We start from the raw sequence: 21,500 nt of genomic DNA, 5'->3' as shown, positions 1-21,500 counted from the left end.
CTTGTTAACTTCTGGTTATATTGTGAGATTGGGTTTTGTCTTCCCTCAAAAGCACCTCCTCTTTGGCTGCCTGTTGCCTGAAAAGAAAGAGGAGGTTCTAGCCAGGGTCTTTGAGTCAAATACCTTCCTCCCCTACAAGGAGGTGAAGCCCTTTGTTGGCCTTCACTGGCAGGAAGAGACAGGTAGCTCCTGATTCAACTTCTCCTGTTAAGAATCAAATGAATCTATCTGCATGGAATAAGCATCGTCATACCTTATATTGTTATATCACAATATAAGGTATGACGATGGGGAGTGCACAGGTTGTTAATTTGACTACCACAAGTTCTTCTCCGGTTTAGAGCAGCCACTCACATGAAGAAAACATGTGACAGGGAGAGGGCAACTACCCTCAGAAAGACATCCTACACTAGAACTGATGCCTGATCAATGAGACTTTGCCCTAATCTTGCCCAAAATTCACAAGAGTTGGGATAGGGTGACACCTGGGCAGCACAATGAAACTTCACTCCAGAGAAGGGTGAACGTGCAAACAAAACACTAACATTAATGAAACCAACAACAGACATTATTCATATCTGAGGTTGTGGTATCCATTTATATCAAATTACGCATGCAGAACCATGACTTCTGTCCACAGCTACTCACATACCCACTGCATAACAAGCACAATGAATGCAGCAAAGAATATATGTTTCACCATCCAAGCATTGATTTGAAAGCACTCCTTTAACAGTGTTAAATTTAAAATATATTTTCAATAATCCACCAGCCTCATTCAGTCAAGTGAAAGAAAACAACACAAAAGTCTGTGCCTAATAATTTATGAAGTAATAAAAAGCAAGATGCCATTCCCCAGTTAGACACACCCAACGGCTGCACTGATGAAATGCTTGTATGACTGCATAATGGCAAAACTTGTCATGTTACAAACAAGTACTTACAACAGCCAGTGACTGTTGTGGATTAGGCTGTTGTTTCTCCATGTGTTGACCCTAGTAACTATGTTAGGTTAGCTGGATTTTTATAAATAGCACATACATCCAGAGGTTGTCTTGGGACTAAAAAGAGACACCCTAAACTACCGGCCTTCCCTCCTTTAATGAACGCAGTGATCTAGAGCGGTTTCGAAGTAACCACTGCCAGACCTAGCAAGTGTCTTGTCAAAAGACATCAGTGGCCAAGTCACATAAAGGAGCATAGGAACTGTTGGTTTGATTAAAGGCCAGTGCCATAGTTTGTGCCATATGGTATTCTAAAGGTATAGACCAAATTTCATAAATACATCATGTGTTCCTGTCATTACTTTGAGGATAAGAAACTGTAACAGGTTACAGTATTTGTGAATCTCTGACAGTGGTAACTATTTTGCTCCACTGCCTTTGGCAGCAATCCTAGTGTTATTTCTAGTAGTCTATAAAGGAAGCTACTTAACACAAAAATAACATAAAAGAACAAAAATGAAACAAAGCAATAAAGCAACACAGCAAACAAATAAGAAAAACAAAAGAGCAACCCAATAACAAGACAGCACAAGCTCAACCCATCAAAACACAACATAAAAAACCGAAATGCATAACTGAACTAAAAAATACAGAAGTTCAGTGGTGGTGTGTTTTACTGTTGTGTTGCTGTTATGCTGTTAATTGGTGTGATGGTGTGTTTTGTTGGCATTTTCTTGTACTGTATTACAGTTGTGTTGTTGTAATTTAGTGTTGTTTTACCTCCACTGTAGCCCCTATAATTAAACAACTTATACATGGACACAGTCTTATTACACAATGCTATGGGCACAAACCCATTTTCACGATACAGTGATTGAAAAATTATGCTATTTATCACTCAAGTCTTATAATTGGAGACACTGTAACACAAGGACTAAGTGTTCAGGTCCTACCAGTCTGCGGCACTTTAGAAAAATCTTGTAGATCTGCTGGCCATAGGCCAGAGCACCACCTGTAACATTAAGACTTCTTGGGTTGAGTCCAGTAGGAACACCACATTCTGTGATTTGGGTCGTTGTATTCCTTTCTTATATTATACTCACCTTACCATCTACAACGGGAAATAACAGTTTTGTCCTCGACCTGAAAGAGACAACATAACAGATTTAGACCAATACCTAATCAAGGATAAACACACTAATACAACAAAAGATGCCACGGACAATGCAGTTACATTTGCAGCTGAATAAAACGGTGGTGTCAAAAAAAGGAGATAGTGTGTAAATCCCAAGGCACCATCCCATGAAAAGTAGAGAGAGTGGGGTTTCATTTTTCAGTACAGGTCATTTCAGTATCACTCACCATGGTCATCGTTCCTTGTGACAATAGTGAATTTCAAGACATGCGATGGATCCCCATAAGATTAGCATCTCAATTACCAATCCATTCCTCTTCACTGTCACAGCCTTTACATCATGAGGGCGAGTCATGCCCAGAAAATAGACAACTGTGCTAGCCCTTTAAAGCTACCAAACTTTTTAAGTCCTCCTATTGACATTAAGTTGAGTAGAGCTGGTTTGAAAAGGAACCCGAATGGTGTGCAAAGCATGTAGACCGTTTCCCTAAAACTCCAGATATTTTGCAAGGCTGTGCGCACAGTCACCAAAGCACCCATGGATTGGGTTTGTGTGGTGTTTCTGCTGGAAATTTGGGGTTACCATAGAAGGACTCTTGCCCAGAAATTGGGGTAACAGTGTATATTGTTAGGAAGAAATTATGACATCGCCAGTTATGCCTTGGACTAGCCTTGATGATTGACAGTGCCTGAATCTGCCTGATTGGCCAGGGAGTGTCTGAGTGCTCTGATGTTTCCAGAGTAGAAATATTTTTCAGAGGGGGATTTGAAAGGTGAATTCCCATCATTGTATTACTGCGGGACCTCAGCCCTGCACCCCTAGCTTTGCCAAGTGTCTCTTGAAGGAAAAATTGGAATCCCAGGGGACAAAAGGACTTAAGGGCTGAATGGTCTAGCACCAGACTAGGTCTCAGACACCATTCGGTAGATTACCCAAGGCGACCCGTGTCCAAAGACCATCTTCAAAAGCGGCAGAGAAGAAGAGAACAAAAAGAGGTTGTAGGGGGCCCAAACGCAAAGAATTATAAATGGCAATATGCATGTGACACTCTATTGTGCATCACCAATTGTTACGGATACCAATCTCAGAGTATGAGACAGGGTAAGTTGGAGCAGTGGTCTATTGTTCAGGATACGGACATCCAAGTCTGGTCCATCAACTAAGTCCCGGCCATATGCATACCTGCCAGGGATTTAATGTATGGCATACTTTGGTTTTCTTGGATCCTCACAGGGCGCAGGAAGATCAATCCCTCATAACGGCTTACATTTGTCTGCTACAACCTCATTGCTTATTTGTCATCAAGGGAAAGTAGGGCACATCTAGCCAACAACATCAACATGCCCTCCTATGATGACAACACACAACTCATACTCTCAATCTTGGACAAGACCCCCAGGACAAGAAACAATTTCACCACTTGGATGACGGAAGTCGCCCACTGGATGAAGTCCAACTCTCGCAAGCTCAACACAGACAAGACAGAAGTAGTGACCTTCGTCAAGAGCACATCACCATGGGACTCTGCCTTCGGTCCACACCCACCATCCAAGCCAGGAACCTCAGGATCATCATTGATAGAAGACTGGAGAAGATTGATCAATTTAATGCTGTTTCAACATCATGCTTACACACCCTGAAGATGCAGAGGAAAATTGTTAAATTGCTCCCTAACAGCACCCAAAACCAAAATCACACTTACTCTTGTCACAAGCAAGCTGGACTACAGGAACACACTCTATGCCAGAATAAGTAGAGAAATTGACCAGACCACGTTAAACCACCCAGAACGCTGCAGCCAGACTCACCCCTATCCTCTGAAGAATAATGCACATCACAACACATCTTAGGAGCTCTTCTGGCTCCCAAAAAACAAACACACCCAGTTCATACTTCTTACTCACATCTTTAAGGCAATATACATCCTAGCTCCCGCCAATCTGAACAGACGCATCTCCTTCTACTATCCCCCAAACACGTCTGCTTTGCTAGACTACTACTTGCACACATTCTGCATATACATCTAAACAGATCCAGAGGTTGAGCCTTCTACATTGCTCCTAAAGTATGAATTAACCTCCCACTTCACATTAGAGACTCCTTCTTTCCTCTAGAGTTCCATTAGAAGCTGAGAATCTGGCTTTTCCCTAGGCTGGTTTAGGCACACAGAGCTGCTAAGCGCCAGGATAATTTCCATCTGATAACCCACTCTACACATATGCATAACATAACATTACAATCTTCTCTGCACTCTCACCAACATTTTCCCCATTAAAAATGCAAGCATGTGTGGCACAAAAACGAGCAACTTTATCCGTATGTCGGTTTTCTGCGGTGACAAAATTAGGCCTGGGCAAAGCACTACGCTACGCTCGCGTAGTTTGCGAAGTTTGCGCAACTTCGCACTACGCGAACTGCACGTAGCACAGTGCGAACACGCGTAGCGTAGTGTTGCATAGTGCTGCGGTCATTTTTTGCTTGCTCGCGGTCCTCAATGTCAAGTTGGCGACCGCGAGCAAGCAAAATTACATCCCGGCGAGACTTTTTCCTTGTTCGCGATCAGCAACATCAAGTTGGCGATCGCGAGCATGGAAAATAAACCTCCCGGCGAGATTCCCAACGCAAGGAGGTCAGGTTTCTCATTGCGAGGGGTCGCGTATGCTCGCGACCGCTCGCGATGAGAAACTACCAGTTCGCGTTGAGAAAGCTGCCGCTCGAGTAAAAATCTACTCGAGCAGCAGAAAACTACAGCTCGCACTATGCAAGATGCCATTTTCAATGAGTGCACAGTGCCGGTTGCTTGTCCGCACTGTGCAATCATTGAAAACAACATCTTGCACAGTGCGAACATGTTACTACGCAGTTCGCGAAGTGCTAAGCGTAGCTCGCGTAGTGCGAACTGCACTTTGCGTAACTTCGCGAAGTGCTACTTCGCGAACTACGCCCACCCTTAGACAAAATCATCTCCCTTCCCATGTGCAGAGCACCAAATAACCACCACTTCCATTGGCAATTGTAATGCTTCCAACAGTTGTCTCACATATTCCCCGTTCCTGATGGGAGAACCTGATGACGTTAGGAACCCTCTCTGCAACCATAGCTGTCCGAAGTCATGAACCACAACAAAACCTTTCTGGCTCTTGGTATAGATGGTGACTCGGATCTGCTCCGAGATAAGTCATGCACGGGTCAAGGCAAAGATTTCAGCCACTTGTGCAGAGTGTACTCCTTGTAAATGAACAATATCTACAACTCCAGAGATGGGACAAACACCAAATGCTGCTCTCAGATTACCTTCATCGTCTCTAAGACTTGAACCATCAACAAAAAGGACTTGGTCTGGATTATACAATTGTTCAACGACTATGCTAGGTCTCGGCTTGGTGCAAAGCTTAGTAAAGTCTATTCAGTCATGGTCTTCACAATCTTCTCCATCAGCATTTGGAACAGGTAACAAAGTAGCAAGATTTAACACAGAACAGCGCTTTAGAGTTACATTTGTGTATGCTGAAAGCAGCGCTTGTTCATTTCAGGTCAGCCAGTTATTGGTCAAACGCCGTGTTTTGGTCCTCGTCATCAGGAGTTTGACTGAGTGCGGTACATTTACAGTAAGTGGATGACCCATCACAATGCTTTCACATCGTTCAATACTAACACCTGTTTCAGAAACGGATTTGATACATCCGAGCAATGCTGAAGCCACAGGATCTAATGTAGCTGAGAAATAAGCCACCGGTCTACGGACACCTCCATGTGTCTGGGTGAAAACAAAAAGAGCACAACCCTCCCATTCATGACAGAACAGCAAAAACGCTTTGTTGTAATCAGGAATTCCTAAAGGTGGAGCAGGACACAGCCACTCTCTCAGCTCCAAGAAGGCAAGTAAACAGTCATAATCCCAAGGTGCCAGATCACTCACAACCTTGTAGGTCAGCATCTGCAAAGATTTTACCATCAAGGAGAAGTTCGGGATACATTGCCGGCAGTAGCCAACTATTTCCAAAAACATCCTGACCTCTTTCTGGGCCGTAGGCAGATACATTTTTATGATCACCTCCACTCATTATGGTGACACCTTCCTCTTGCCTCTCTCAGTTCAATCACCCAAGTACTGAACTTCAGTCAAACAGTACTGAAATTTGCTTGGGTACACTTTATGCCCAGTGTCAGCCAAATGGTTCAGTAAAGCGATTGTATCATCCCTATAAGCCTCTCGTGTTTCAAATGCAATGAGGTCAACAATTAACTGAACCAGTGGAATGGAGAAAAATGCTTGACAGAGGTCAATCACTATGTACCAGACAGATTCACATGGAATGTGAAATAGGATCACAGATAGATTCTGTATCACAGGCTACATGGAATCACTATGTTATTTACATTTCTAAGGTCCTGTACTGTGAGATACTTTACGCTCGATTTCTGCAATCCTATGATGGGCGAAATGCACAGTCTTCCTATGATCTCTTTCAGTATGCCCTGAGCGATCATGGACTCAATTGCAGGTGCAATCCCTGCCACCGTTTCCGGGGTCAGGTTGCACTGAGGTATTCTCAGAAATTCTGCATTAGGCTTGATCTAATATGCGGACTGGCTTAACTTGACTCCTTACCCTTTGTTTCATGTGTTGTATGTGGCTTCTGTACCTCTGTTTTGGGCAGTCCTGTTGCTGGAACAGCTTTGTGCTTTACAAGTTCTCTTAACATAAGATGACCTCCAAAACTTCTTTTGTAAATGAAAACACAGTAAAATAGTTCTAATAAACAGGGCATTAAAATTCAAAAAATGTTTATTTTTAAAACTAAAGACTAGTGCATAAAATATGAACAGTAGGTAATGACACAGAACTAAATTTTTTACTTAAGGTAAACTTTACGACTTTTGGTATTCACAAAGAGCTTATAGGAGTAGTAAAGTTAGGATTTTGTCTCAGTTAAACTTAAGTTTTACTTAAGCTAAACTTAAGACCAAAACGTAAGTTTAACTGAGACAAAATCCTAACTTTACTACTCCTAAATGTAAAGTTAGGATTTTGTCTCAGATTACTTCTGTGAATCGGGCCCATAGTTTTGGAGTAACAGAATGACTATGGACTAAATAAATTGAATTTGAGAGTCAGTCCAAATATTCCAAGACTTCATATATCTTTCGGCTTCAAATTTAGGATCTCTTGCTCTGATGATAAAACCTTCTTTAACTAAAGGCTGCTGTATTCTATTAATTATCTTTTATGGGCCTAACAACATGCCCGGGCTTTAAAGCTTTAAAGCCCGCTTATTTTTCATAGTTTGACTAACAGATTAAATTCCAGTATTTTATGTTTAAGTGCAATGCTCTTATTGCTATACAAATGTTTATCAAATGAATACACAGTTTTAATGATGTTTGGTGAATCAGTTTTAGCTTCAGCTTTTAATGGCTTCTTTATCTTCTTGATAATTAGTTTATACAAAAATAATGCTTTCCATTATAACCAATGTACCAGGTTGTATATTTGCAGTTTAGTATCTAATTCATAATATCACCTGACGACAACCTTAATGCAACTGTTGACGGCCATTCTTCTCCATTTTCGTTACATTGATGTGTGACTAAACTTTATCTCATTTTTACTCCATTAGTGCCATCTTTGCCTCTCCTGGAACTTTTCTGGGGACTGCTTCTAAAAAAGATTGTTTTTGTACTTACACTACTTTTAATTACCCTACTTACATCTGAATCTGCTGAACTAATGTTTATTTCTCTTGTATTACCCCATTTCATACAGTTGCATCTTGCCATTCTCATCTTGTAATCACTGACTAATTGTAATTGGTGATGCCTTCATAATTATCCGGATCATGGTAAATCTCCAAAAATGTACACAACTTACTTTGTTTAACCTCTTTCTTGTATTTTAAAAGCATTTCATCTAGCAGTTCAAGTGACTCTTTGATGTCATACCCAACTCAATAACTTAAACTTAATTTGTTGTTATTGAATAGTTATAATGACTAAATAAAGTGATCATTTATATGCACTATTACTGAAGAAGTACCTTCCTGTTTTCAAATAGTAAGATTTTCAAGTCTTATGGTATCCTGTAGTATTTGTGTTACAATATGTAGGTTGTGCCTTGTATGTCTTCCTAATGCTTATTTCAATTGTTTTAAATCAGATTGTGATGCCACCACAAAACTCCATGTGTCATAAATGACATTTATAATCAACCAGTGATTTATGAATATGGGTTGATTAATACGTGGCTGACACTCTAAAAAAAACAATGACTTATGGGTGCTAACTGTTAGCTCTTGACTTGCTTGGAGGGAGTGACTTTGGTGGGGTCAATCTGCTAAGAATATATAATTATATATCACAGAAATATAAAATATATCACGTTTTGTCACATGACTCATCTATTTCTAAATTTATACAGCATCTTCACTTAATTTTTCCAACCTGCTTCGTCAGTAGAGATTCTCTGTCCTATGTTATGGGTGTGTTTCTTCTTGGAAGGGACTGAATGGGATATTACAAGGAATACAAAACTCACAATCAATGGCCAAAGACAACATATCTACCTACTGATGTATAGCAATACATAAAGATTACAGGATCAGGAAGAATACATAATTGCATCCAACAGCAGTAATGATAATATCAGAGAGAGCTTTGTAGTGATGAAATGACTCAAAATAAGTCATGAAATAACTAGGTGTGGAAAATTTGGTTTGTGATTTTTATATGAAACTTGAGGAAAATCCTGTTAAAGAACATGAAATGCAAATGTATAAGTGCTCTTTTTTAGCATGAAATGAGTTATTGCGTGGGGGCGTGGCTTGCGCCCGCGGAGTATGGCGGCGTCCGAGTGAGGCTCCGGGCTCACCTCGGCGAAACCGCGCTTTCCGCTTTCCATCTGGGAGTCTTCCTTTAGAAATGGATACTTGAAGGTATGCTGCTTGTACTGCGTGCAATGCCATCTTCGCTCGCACGCTGACTCTGTGACATTATTTGCCTCGAAAGTCTCTCAGAAGTGGTGCCCTGCAGCGGCCGCCATTTTAGCTCTCTGCCGTGTCTGGAGCTTACGGGAAATGAGGCTCGTTTTTTAATGCTGGCTGCCTCAACTTGCTGCAGAACAGTGATGGGGCTAATTTAATGTTCCTCCTCCTCATTTGACTTCTTTGTTCCAGCTACATTTAACAGCATTTCTGTGTGCTTCTCCTCATTGAGTCAAGGTACTACTGGCCGCCATTTTATGATGCCCATTTACAAGGAATCCTGTCTGCAAAGTTGATGGAATGTTGCTTGGCGATTTTTATACCACTTTCAACATTATTTTTTAGTTAAAAGTTTCATAGCTATTTTTTGCTCTATATATTGCATCCTGGATTGACTTTTCCTGGTCATTTTGAACAGAGTTTCTGTCAACCTCATCCTCACGTCCTCATGTTACCTGAGCCACATAAGCCTTTCTACGACAGGGAGTGAAGCTACATACTTTCTGAGGAGTGATGCAGACAGCTGTGTGCCTTCTGCTGTCCTGTTATTGGTTTTCCCCTCCTTTGCTTTGTGTGTAACCTTAATTTTAAGCACTATACTTTGCATCAACCGTCTGGGGAACGATAGGATTTCCTGGTTACCTTGGAACACGTAACCCGTCTGGGTGCATCTTCATTATTGATCCCTAATTTTTTCCCTTGGGGTTTTCATTAATTTCTTTTTTTTGATGGGCAGAATCAGAAATTCTGCTAAAGTGAAGCAATCTTTTGTCAAAAACTCAAGACTCTTCAAGCAATTTTCTAAGTTTGAGGATTCACTTTTATCTACGCAGCTGCCTCTCGATTCTAAAATGGATCCTCCTTCAGCAGTTTCAGGGAAATCTGTCACGAAGCGATTGAAAAAGGACCCTCCCTCCCCGCCTAAATCTGCCTCACCAGTCTCTATGGAGCTCTTGTTAGAGGAAATAAGAGCTCTCCGTCCCTTCATGGAGGAGACTAATGTTAAGCTGCAAGTCCTTACGGATAACTGGTCTCAGTTGGATACTAGAGTCTCGGCAGTTGAGCACAGCGTTTCCTCGCTCACGGCTTTGTGCGAAGGTGTTTCTCAATTGCACTCCCAGGTCTCTGTGCTCCAGCGCCAAGTTGAGGACCTTGAAAATCGTAATCGGCGAAATAACCTCCGAATTTATGGTTTGGTTGAAGGACTTGAAGGGTCGGACGCTGTCTCCTTTTTTAAGTCTTTTCTCCCTCAACTGCTTCACCTACCAGATGATACTGCACTTAATATCCAAAGGGCACATAGACTGGGCAGAGTTGCTTCTAATGCTTCGTTATCGCAGCGGCCGAGAGGTGTAATCCTGTACTTCTTGGAGTATACGGATTTGATCAAAGTGTTATCAGCTGCCAAAGCCATCCCAAAAATCACATGGTCTGGTTCTACTGTATTTTTTGCTCAAGATTACGCCAAAGCCACAGCAAATAGGCGTAAAGCATTTTTAAATATGATACCCGATCTTCGTTCTCTAGGGGCTGCTATGGTCTGTTTCATCCTTGTCTCTTCAAGGTTACTTACAACAACAAGACTACTACATATGAAGATCCGGTGAGATTACAGAGCTTCATTAACTCTTGCAGACCAGTCGACATGGATTCCCCAGCCTCTTCATCGTCCTTTAATACTTGATTTTTCTTGTCATCTTTTAAGGGTGTTCCAGTCTCTCTTCTAAATGTCTATGCCCCTACTTGTGGAGAGCCTTCCTTTTGGCCCACACTTGCCAAACAAATTTCTCTCTGCATCAGCGATAACTTTATTCTCGCTGGTGACTGTAATCAAGTTTTTGATCCATTCATCGATAGGAATTCAAAAATTCCTTTTGTACCCAACAAGCCTCACAAATCCTTTTTCCACACCATAACTCAACATAAACTCCTTGAGGCGTGGCGATTGTGTAATCCGACCATCAGGGAATTCACCTTCTATTCTCCGACTCATCATTCTCAATCAAGAATCGACTATAATTTTGTCTCCCATCATATTTCACAGACTCTCACTCATGCAGACATTGGCCCCATTTTGTTGTCTGACCATGCCCCAGTTTCAATTGGTCTTGACATATTGCCCAACACCGTAGGCCCAAGGAGATGGCGCTTTAATAATTCCCTTCTTTTAGATTCAAAATTCACTGCCTCTTTCACCAATTTCTTCCTGGAATTTTACGCGATAAATCAAAATGATTCCATGCCCTTTCCTACTCTGTGGGATGCCTTTAAGGCCTCAGCTAGAGATTTTATACTATCCTTTGTTGCGAGAAAGTGCAAGGTTTTGCACGTAAACAGACTGCAATTCTTCTTCAAGACATCAAGAGACTGGAGCACTGTTATTATACTTCACATTCAAAAGACTGTTTAAATGCTTTGATTAAAGCCAAAATGCAATTTAATAAGAGCTCTACGGCGGATGCTTCTCTTTATCTGTTAAAATCTAGCGCAAAATTTTACGGGGGTAAGAATAAGGCTGGGAGAATTTTGGCTAATTACTTGAAAGTCAAGCACAATAAACTAAACATTGACTCTATTTATGATGCAAATTTAGATTTGAAGTTTAAAGATGATGATATTCTGCACAAATTTTCTATTTTTTATAACACACTATACACTTCTGAAACGCAACCCTCTGACCAAGCTTTATCGGAACTTTTCTCTACTATTCAAAAACCCCACGGCACTTTACCGGATCTATCTTCACTAGAATTAGATTTAACACAGCAAGAGTTGATGACCGCGCTGCAGTCTCTCAAACATGATAAAGCACCTGGCCCTGATGGTTTCACTATTGAATTTTATTCTCACTTCTCTAAACTTTTATTGCCTAAACTGTATTCACTATTACATTTCTTCACCACGTCAGGATGCTCATCTGGCTCCTTCTCAGATGCTCATATCTGTCTAATTCCCAAAGAGGGTAAAGACTCTAAGTATTGTAAGAATTATAGGCCTATTTCTTTGGTAAACATTGACTATAAGATCTTCTCTGAAGCATTAGCCTTACGCTTAGATTAATTTTTACCAGATCTCCTAGGGATAGAACAATCTGGATTTGTTAAAGTCCGCTATATAACTGATAACACGCACCTTTTGTTTAATGTATTGTCAAAATCTTCACGTGTTAAAGATTCTCTTGCTGCTATAGCTTTAGATGCTGAAAAGGCATTCGACAGAGTCGAATGGAGATACCTGTTTTATACCCTCAAATGGTTTGGCTTTGGTTCCAATTTTATTGCCTTGATCTCTCTTCTCTATTCCAATCCTAGAGCAGCTGTCTGTGCCAATGGATTGGTATCCCCATTTTTTGATCTAGGGAGGGGGGTGCGTCAAGGCTGTCCTCTTTCACCTTTCCTTTTTAATTTGGCTTTGGAACCATTCCTCTCAAAATTACGTCAGAATCCCAACTTGCATGGTTTTAAAACACTCCAGTCGCATATTAAATTAGCAGCTTATGCAGACGACATCTTGCTCTTTATTTCTCAACCAATTGATTCAATACCTGCTTTTTTATCGGAAGTACAAGCTTATTCTCCTATTTTGGGTTATAAATTAAACAACGATAAGTGTGAGATTCTGCCGTTAACAAAATACACCTTTAAACCTGACTTTACGGCTTCTCATTTTACTTGGAGTCCTAATCACATAAAATACTTGGGGCTTCATATCACACATTCACTTTCAGATACAATATCCTTGTGCATGGATAAATGCATACAAAAGATTTCGGACCTCACTACTAAATGGCAACCCCTCTTTCTATCATGGTGGGGTCGACTAGATACTATTAAAATGATGTTATCACCTATAATTATTTACACCATTTCCAACATCCCAATTCTTATCCCAGCAAAGTTCTTCAGGAAGATCAATTCCATTCTTCTTCTTTCCTTTGGAATAAGAAGAAACCCCGAATGTCAATACTTAGGCTATCTCGTCCCAAAACTGAAGGCGTAGTCAATTTTCCCGATTTCCCGACATATCAAAAGGCATTCCTTTTACGTCAAGCTTCTTTTTGGTTGCGTGATCCTAAAGAGAATTGCCCTATGTGGACCACAATTGAACTCCAGTTTGTATCCCCTTTTTCCTTCAATGAATACCTTTCTTTTTCACGCAAACCTCAGGCCCTATCTACTCCCATTATTAAAACAACTTCCAAGCTTTTATCGCCTTTATTCCCTTTTCCCCATAATACTGTTGACTCATTTCTTGGTTCTACAATATGGCATAATAAGAATTTGCTTATCTGGAACAAACCATTCTACTGGAAGACTTGGCACCGAAGAGGTCTCATTTGGATTTCTCAACTTTTTTCAAACTCAAATTTTTTACCCTTTTCCTTACTCAGACACTCTTTCAACTTACCTGCCTCATTCATGCACAAGTATTTCATTCTCAAACAAGCTGTGTTGGACGCATTGACTCATTTGACAGCGGCACCCATTGCTTCAAATCTTCCAGCCTCCTCATCACAACTGCGCACTCTATTAGTCACAGCTTCCAAAGCTTCCATTTTGTATAACTTTCTGCATGTTCAGGGCAAAGTCCGGCAGAAATCTACAACTGAAGAGGCTTGGGAACGGGACTTCACGATCTCTTGGTCAGTGTCTTTATGGGATAAGTTATGGATTAAGATACGTAAATCTTCCAGAGCCGCAAACACGTCACAAACACTGTTTTTTGTGTATAATAGACTCTTGTTGTCACCTAAGGTTCTGAGGAAAAATTACACCACGTTACCTGATACTTGTTGGACCTGTTCTTCTGAAAAAGCTGATCTATTTCATATGTTTTTTTCTTGTCCTTTTGTACTTGATTTTTGGAAGCGAATTTGGTCTCAAATTAACTTGATTTTTGGTACTGCTTTTCCCTTTTCTTACACTCATGTTTTCCTAGGGAGTCTCGCACCTTGTTGGGCGAACAGTTTGTCTAATGTTAAAATTGTTGATTTACTACTCGCAATTGCATTCCAGCAGATCACAGCAAACTGGAAAGACTTTTCTAAGATCTCCTACAGAGCATGGTGGTACGCTGTTTGCCATAACCACAGGTTGGATACATCTTTTGTATACCCTATACATTTGGCATCGAAAAGACTGGATTTATGGTCGCCAATTACATTGTATTTGAATGCTAGTGCTCTCCGTTCTTTTATGCTTCATCCAGCCCAACAGGAAGTTTCAAAACCCCCCTAAAATACCCCTAATTGTTCCTATATTATTTGATACTTCAGTACGTGCACCATTATTTTAATTATTCTTTTTGTTTCTATCTTTCAACCCAATTCATTAATTGTATTGTAACTCCTTTTTTGTGCGATTTGAATTTTACTTGTTGTACAATGATGTGATGCCTTATATTTCTTCTCAATAAAATCTTTTTGAACTTAAAAAAAGAGTTATTGTGTCACTTTTTTAACACAAGAGTGCATTTTCCGGTAAAAAGCATGAAAAACACAATTGTTGCATACCCACTAGGGCTCTGTTTGTTCACTTTGTTCCGCTGCTACTAGGCTATAATTTTGCAGTGAACAGCAGCTAATTATGCAATGTGGTGTAATGGTGTAATGTTGGGAATCTCACCTTACAAGCATAAGGCAAAATTCTCAAAATTACACAAACCATACTGCTGTAATTTAAAGTTAGCTCCGGGCTAGAAGTAACATCCATAGCAATAATCATCATGTAATTGCATGCAACCAAAAATGGCAGTAAGCCTCCCAAACTCAACATCTCTCTTATCCATTCAATAGTAGCTTTAATATATGTTACAACAAAGCCGGTCACTTAGAGTCTGATTACGATTTTGGCAGATGGGATACTGTGTCACATACGTGACGACTTTCCAGTCGCGGTATTACAAGTTCAATAGTATATAACGTAATTGTAATATGGTGGGCGGGAAATCCGTCACATTTGTGATGGAGTAACCCTGTCCATCTAGATCGTAATCAGGCCCTCAGCCTGTCCAGCATCATACTCTCATGATCAGAGCATCAAGAGGCCGCAACATATTCAGTCACATCAATTAACTGACATTTCTGGAAGCAAGGACAACATTTGTTTTGACTATAGTGCAGTGCCACAAGCACAAATCTTAACTTATTCCCACTTGTGCTAACTGTTTCAAATAATTGTAAAGCTATCAAACATAGTTTGTCCAGAGTTGTAACTGCAGTGACACAGCCACCTACACTGTTTACAATTGCATACACACCTAGAGTAGTTTGGGTAATCTTACCTTTTTCAAGTTGGTGGGTCTGGGTTAAGTATCAGTGTTGATACAAATTCCTTTTCTTCATGGCCTTATTTCTTTATAGCCATGGAATATGCTCTTATAGCACATTTATTTCTTTTGTGCAGTTGTTAATATTGACTTTCTCACTATATTGTGTGTCACGACTCGCAAAACAGGGTCACATACTGTATTCACAGCTCATTGTTTGAAATGATGCAATCTGAAAATCCACCACCACTGTTTCTAGACTCCCCTACTCAACCACCGATTGTATAGAAACAATTGTTTGACCCTTTTCAGACGTTATCTGGCCAGTATAAGTACTTCATATGTTAGGCCTTTAAGGAAAAAACGTTTTTATTATATTCTCTAAGATTTGAAGGAAGTGACATTTTTCTACTAGATTTTGTTTTATGAGAAGGAGTGAAGTGGGGCAAATTTGAGGAGACGTTCTCCTTGGCCGATTCCACAAGCCACCTCCCTACGCCCACATAAAAGAAGCCCCGTATGCTCTACTGACAGGAGAAATGTGTCAGGGATTACTAAACAAGTTGCCAAAAGGAGTTTTATTAGAAGCTGAAATCCACCCTAGCCCTGGTCAAGTGTGTCTCAATACTTTGCTTACAAATGCCACTGAGGTGCTGGCACTGATTATGAAGAGGCAAATGCCTCGCTTACAAAATGGTATGATAAGCAGTTAAAAATGACCTCAAAAGCTATAAGGGAGTCCCAATGGCAACAACGTTTGGAAGATTACGTTTTTCTAGATCTATTACTGCCACAAAAGAGCTAATGTTAGAAATACAAGGTTTATGCCATGACAAAATTAAGTATTATGATACTTTATTGTGCAGTTGCAACTCCTTTGGGAATACCATTGTCAGGTCACCATTGTCATTCTCTTCACCAGCTATGGTGCAAAACAAACCCTTCTTGAGAAGTGAAACAAAGAAATATTCAGACATATTCCAACATTTGTTCATTGACTGACCGATTACAGACAACGGAACTGCTTGAAAAGTTTTTCACTGGGTCATTGTCAATAACTGCTGTTCGTAGCTAAAAACTATATTTTTGATGTACCCTCTAAGGTACACAGTGCTCATGCTAATAATAAATCTAGAGGAGATGAGGGAATCTCCCTGACACTGTCGTACCCTCAGTGGAACCCATCTGAATACTGTCAACAGACAGTGGTGCCAGTGCAAAAAGCATACCCAGCCCTTTTGCTGTTCTTGCGTGAGGTGCCCTATGTCGGTAGCAAACAACCAGCATGTGTCCATGTTCCCTGGTCACGAAAGACTTCCCTAAGCTACTTGAGAACCTCACCAATGGTGGACTGAACTGCACCATTTAACTGCAAAGGGAGGGCTGCTGTGGAAGGACTTGGATGTATTGTTCAATATTATTTACCTAAGCATGGGTGTGACAATTGTAAACAAGCATTGGCATAGCCAATAGATCTCGCCTTTGGGACCTTATAAGTGTTTAACCATGCAACAGTTCATGGTGTTGCACCAAGGATATTGTGATGCATAACTAAATACTTATAAGTTCCCAAATGCGAGACCTATTGTCTATGCCAATGCTTGTTTTTTATCGTAGTGCACTGAGACATGGAGTGAAGGGGCGTGCGATCAGGAGGGGGAGAGGTAGCCTGGTCTGGGAGGGAAGATGTGACAGAGGGGGAGAGAGGAGTAACTGGAGGGAAGGGGCGGGATGAAGAGGGAGAGAGACGAAGAGTAGGAGGGAAGAAGTTGTCATGAGGAGGAAGAAAGGATTCTACTGAGGTCAGGGAGCGGGCTAAGGCAAAAGAGAGGTGAAGAGACGGATATGTGGTAAGGAGGGGACAGGACGCCACTGACAGGAAGGAGGGCAGGCTGAAGAGGGAGAGATGCTGTGAATGAGAGGAAAGGAGTATGGGGGAGAGCGCCACTGGAGGGAAGGGAATTAATATAAAGCATGAGGAGAGCATGGGGAGACAGAGGAAATGGAAGGAACGAGAGGTGGGCAATGAAGGGTGAATTAAAAGACATTTTGGGGCAGGGAGTCAGTGAGAGACGTGCGAGACGGAGACTGCGCAGAATATCTCACTTCTCGGCTGCGCGTGAAGTCATTAGCTTTGTATTGACAGTCCACGCCGCGAATGGTATAATCTTTGTCCGCACCGGGCGCCTAATCACAGCAGTAAAGAGGGCTAATTGAAAACTGTAGATATCAAGGTTTACTCCAACTTTGCAAACTTTACTCATGCCAGTTTTCCCCCTGGTGCAGATCTCCCCGAGTAAACGAGTGAGAAACTTTCCAGCACACCTGTGGATCAGAATAGTTTTCATCCCTTTACAGAGACTTTTTTCTTTCCGGCACCCCTGGAATACGGGTGTGTTTCATTTTCTGTCATTGGTTTCAGGGCGTGGGTTAAACTAGCAATGAAATAGCGCTCTACTGTGGACAGCAACACACCGCTCAATACAACTGCATGACATCCAGGATGTAGCAGGTAGAAGCGGGGCTTCAATGGGCGCATAGAGCACAGTTTGCAATTAACATATCTTCTCACTGAGTGGATCTTTTTAAACGTGCAGCTTTTCCGCGACTTTCCAAATCCCAGGAGGGCGATAGTCTGGACGGAATATACATTTTCTGGGCCAGACACAGGGCGCGTGGCGGTTGCTTTCACTCTCAGCGTCTACGGGTGACCCGGAGGAAGGCGAAGCTTGCTTCTTGTCTAGTGAGAGCCCTGTGCACTGATGCAAAGTTCAGGTCATTACTAGAGGTGTGTGTGTGTGCGGGGGGTGCAACGCAGTTTGTAACATGTAAACTCGCAGAGAATACGTTTTTACCTTTTCCACTGTGGGGGGATTGATTCGACCGTGAGACTTTCTCGTGGTGCACAAACAAACCTTGCACAGCTGATGATGGTAAACCCAGCTGCAGACTTGGGATATATCGAAACTTTACAAACATTGCAGGCCTAAACACAACGTGCCACTCCTATCATTTGCCACTTTGAAAAGACGCTTGATCTTACATTTGGCAGTAATATATGTACGTTCGTTTCCAGGGTGAGCCGCCACCTACAAACTGATTGTGAATACTAGTGGGTGCACGAGTTTGCACACGTGCGCTTTATTTTGCATTGAAATTGTCATTGTTCAAAACAGATTCACGGCTTTGACACCATCTGACTGAGAGAGGGCCTGTGTTTGTGCCTTTACGATTTTTAGGCTGACAAATGACACGTTTGAAACTCAATGTAAAAAAACAACGGGGACACAGAATTTCTCTGCTCGGTGCGTGCCCCGCCACTTTTAGGAATGCCACGAGATCTATCATTCATTTTCCGCTACAGAAATGAATGACAGCTTAAAGGAGCCCCTCGGCATCTGTAACTCTGGCTGAAAGCTGTTGACAATTTGCAGTGAGCAGCCGGTGGACCATGTTACTGGACGAATGCCATCTAGTGGTTACCATGCGTAATAGCAGTCGAAGTGTTTCAATAGCCTCAAGAAAGAAAAAGTGAAAGTGATCGTGATTACGATCGCTAAAAGACACATGGCGCTGCGCGCGTGCACGTTCACGTGCACTGTAGCTTTAGGCCACGGCAGCACTTTGAAAAAGCCCAGATATAAAATGTCTCTTCGAGCCTTTGGCTCACGAGACCTAAAAAGAGGTCAACTGGCAGACATCAGAGCACCACAGGGCCAAAGGCAATGAGCCACGGTCTGAGGTGGAAGTTAAGTTAACTGGCGTTATAAAGTGATTAAAAAGAAGGTTCCTGAAGGTAGGGTGGGTTGGTGAAAAATGATAAACACTACTTAAAGTAAAGATGACACAGTGCATGCGTATTGTGAATGCTTATTACATTTCTTTACTCGTCGTTACGTGAGCTACGATATCTATGTTTTTATGTTTTTTAATTGAGCATTGTACTAAGATTAACACGCTTGAACAAACACGCATAAAAACAGTGCATCTCAGCACATAAGAGACGGCGGTACACATTGATAAAAGCAGTCCAGCAGAAGCATACAATGGCGCATCGTACGATAAGCAGTATGACTGAGGATAAAGCGGCTAGAGGCTAGTGATATAAAGCCCCGAGCACGGTTAGCTGGGGAATATGGTCACGTTTTAACTTACATTACCACCTAGATTGACATGGCCTGGGGGCCGGCATCTGAGGAGCTTGGGCCAGCGTCTGTGTCGTCCAGTGTTGAATAAGTATAGTGAAACATGTGAAACATGCATGTACATTTTAAGTGGTGGATAGGTTAGTCAGTTATTTGGATTCGGAAAGATAGAAGAAGGATAGAAAAGGAAAAAAAAAGGTTTGCATTTATATAGCGCTTGTTACCCCTGAAAGTGATAAATATATAGATCCATAAGTACATTGAAAGTATATAGATGCATAAAGGAGGTAAGTATGTATAGATTAAAGATATTTATAGAGGTACAGGATGAGAAATAGGGTAGTGCATTGGATATGCTTTTTAAGGAGAAAGGTGACAGACACACAGATCCAAGTACATGGAAGGTACATAGATGCACAATGGAAGTAAGTACATGTAGACCAAAGATGATTTTTATTTATTTATTTATTTATTTATTTACAACATAATTATTTAACATGTTTATACAAAGCAATACACAAAGATAGGTACATATCTATAGTGAAAATAAATGCTTATATACAGAGGAATATGCTGTACATTTCTGTTTGCTTATGGTGCTTATGTGATGAAGAGCCAATTCTTGAGTAGTTTTCTGAAGATAAGGTGGTTGTCGGTGGATCTTATGTTGGGGGGTAAAGAGTTCCATAGTTTGGATGATTGAACAGAGAAGGATGTGCCACCCATGGTTTGTTTTTTTCTTGTATCTTGGGATTTCGAGGTGAGATGCCACTTTAGAGCGGAGGTTCCTTTGTTGAATGTGTTTGGTGATTTTGTTACTGATGAAGAGCGGTCCCATTCCATGTATTGCTTTGTGGATGATACAAAGTAGCTTGAACGTGGATCTTCTGGCAACCAGTAACCAATGCAGCGACCCTTGACCCTGTCACCAGGTAGGTCGCCCCCCTCAGCCACCACACGGTCCTCCTGTGCCGCTGTCCCACTGCCGCTACCCGCTGTGACAAGGATCTGCTTGCTGCCTGAGTCCGACCTGTACTGTATTTCCACGGTTTGATTGACTGTTTTTGTTACTGTTGTTTTCTTTTTCACCCTCTAGTGCCCTTTGTGCCCTCTCCCCCCGCCCCCTGTTTTTTCTTCTGTATCACCTCCTGGCCCCTGTTTTTCCTTCTGTACTACCCCCCCTCCCGCTCCCCTCCCTCGCGCTTCCCGCCGCTGCTTCCCCTGCGGCCCCGCCCCCCTGGTGCCCCATTTGCCACCCCGCTCCCGCCTCCCAGCTGCTCCTCCCTCCCACAGCCCCTCATATGGAGGCCGCGCGGTGGTGAAGGGAGCGACCCTTGACCCTGTCACCAGGTAGGTCTCCCCCCTCAGCCGCCACACGGTCCTCCTGTGCCGCTGTCCCGCTGCCGCTACCCGCTGTGATCAGGATCTGCTTGCTGCCTGAGTCCGACCTGTACTGTATTTCCACGGTTTGATTGACTGTTTTTGTTACTGTTGTTTTCTTTTTCACCATCTAGTGCCCTTTGTGCCCTCTCCCCCCTGCCCCCTGTTTTTCCTTTTGTATCACCCCCTGCCCCCTGTTTTTCCTTCTGTACCACCCCCCCTCCCACTCCCCTCCCTCGCCCTTCCTGCCGCTGCCTCCCCTGCGGCCCTGCCCCCCCTGGTGCCCCATTCACTGCCCCGCTCCCGCCTCCCAGCTGCTCCTCCCTCCCACAGGCCCTCAGATGGAGGCTGCGCAGTGGCCGCATGCAGCGGGCGTGCCGCTGGTGCGCCAAAGGCCAGCCCGTCTGCGCCCATCCACACCTGGACCGCTCCCAGTGCCAGAACCCCTGGCCCCCACCGAAACCAATAAACCCGACGAAGATACGACCCCACCACCCTCCACGCACTCAACACCGGCCGACCATCTGCCTGCTACCAAGCCACTCCGAAGCGCACCCACGGACCCTTCTCCTGCCAAATCTGCAAATTCACCTGCATCCGAACCTGCACCCCACCACCCGGACCAGGCAACAACAACAAACACCTCAA

General features: G+C 42.3%; 1 protein-coding gene across 1 annotated transcript in view; it reads right to left on the bottom strand.

Annotated features, from left to right (window-relative positions):
• LOC146839639 (uncharacterized) overlaps window positions 1-21,500 on the bottom strand; it is a 296,238-nt gene that overhangs the window by 20,125 nt on the left and 254,613 nt on the right. Inside the window, exon 6 of the mRNA XM_085650375.1 lies at window positions 2,048-2,087. Coding sequence (XP_085506501.1) covers window positions 2,056-2,087 — 32 coding nt within the window. The 3' untranslated portion in view covers window positions 2,048-2,055. The remainder of the gene's footprint in view (window positions 1-2,047; window positions 2,088-21,500) is intronic.

The sequence above is a fragment of the Triturus cristatus genome, chromosome 4_1 (assembly GCF_964204655.1).
Source record: "Triturus cristatus chromosome 4_1, aTriCri1.1, whole genome shotgun sequence".
Classification (NCBI taxonomy): domain Eukaryota; kingdom Metazoa; phylum Chordata; class Amphibia; order Caudata; family Salamandridae; genus Triturus; species Triturus cristatus.
This window is presented reverse-complemented; position numbering and strand designations above follow the sequence as displayed.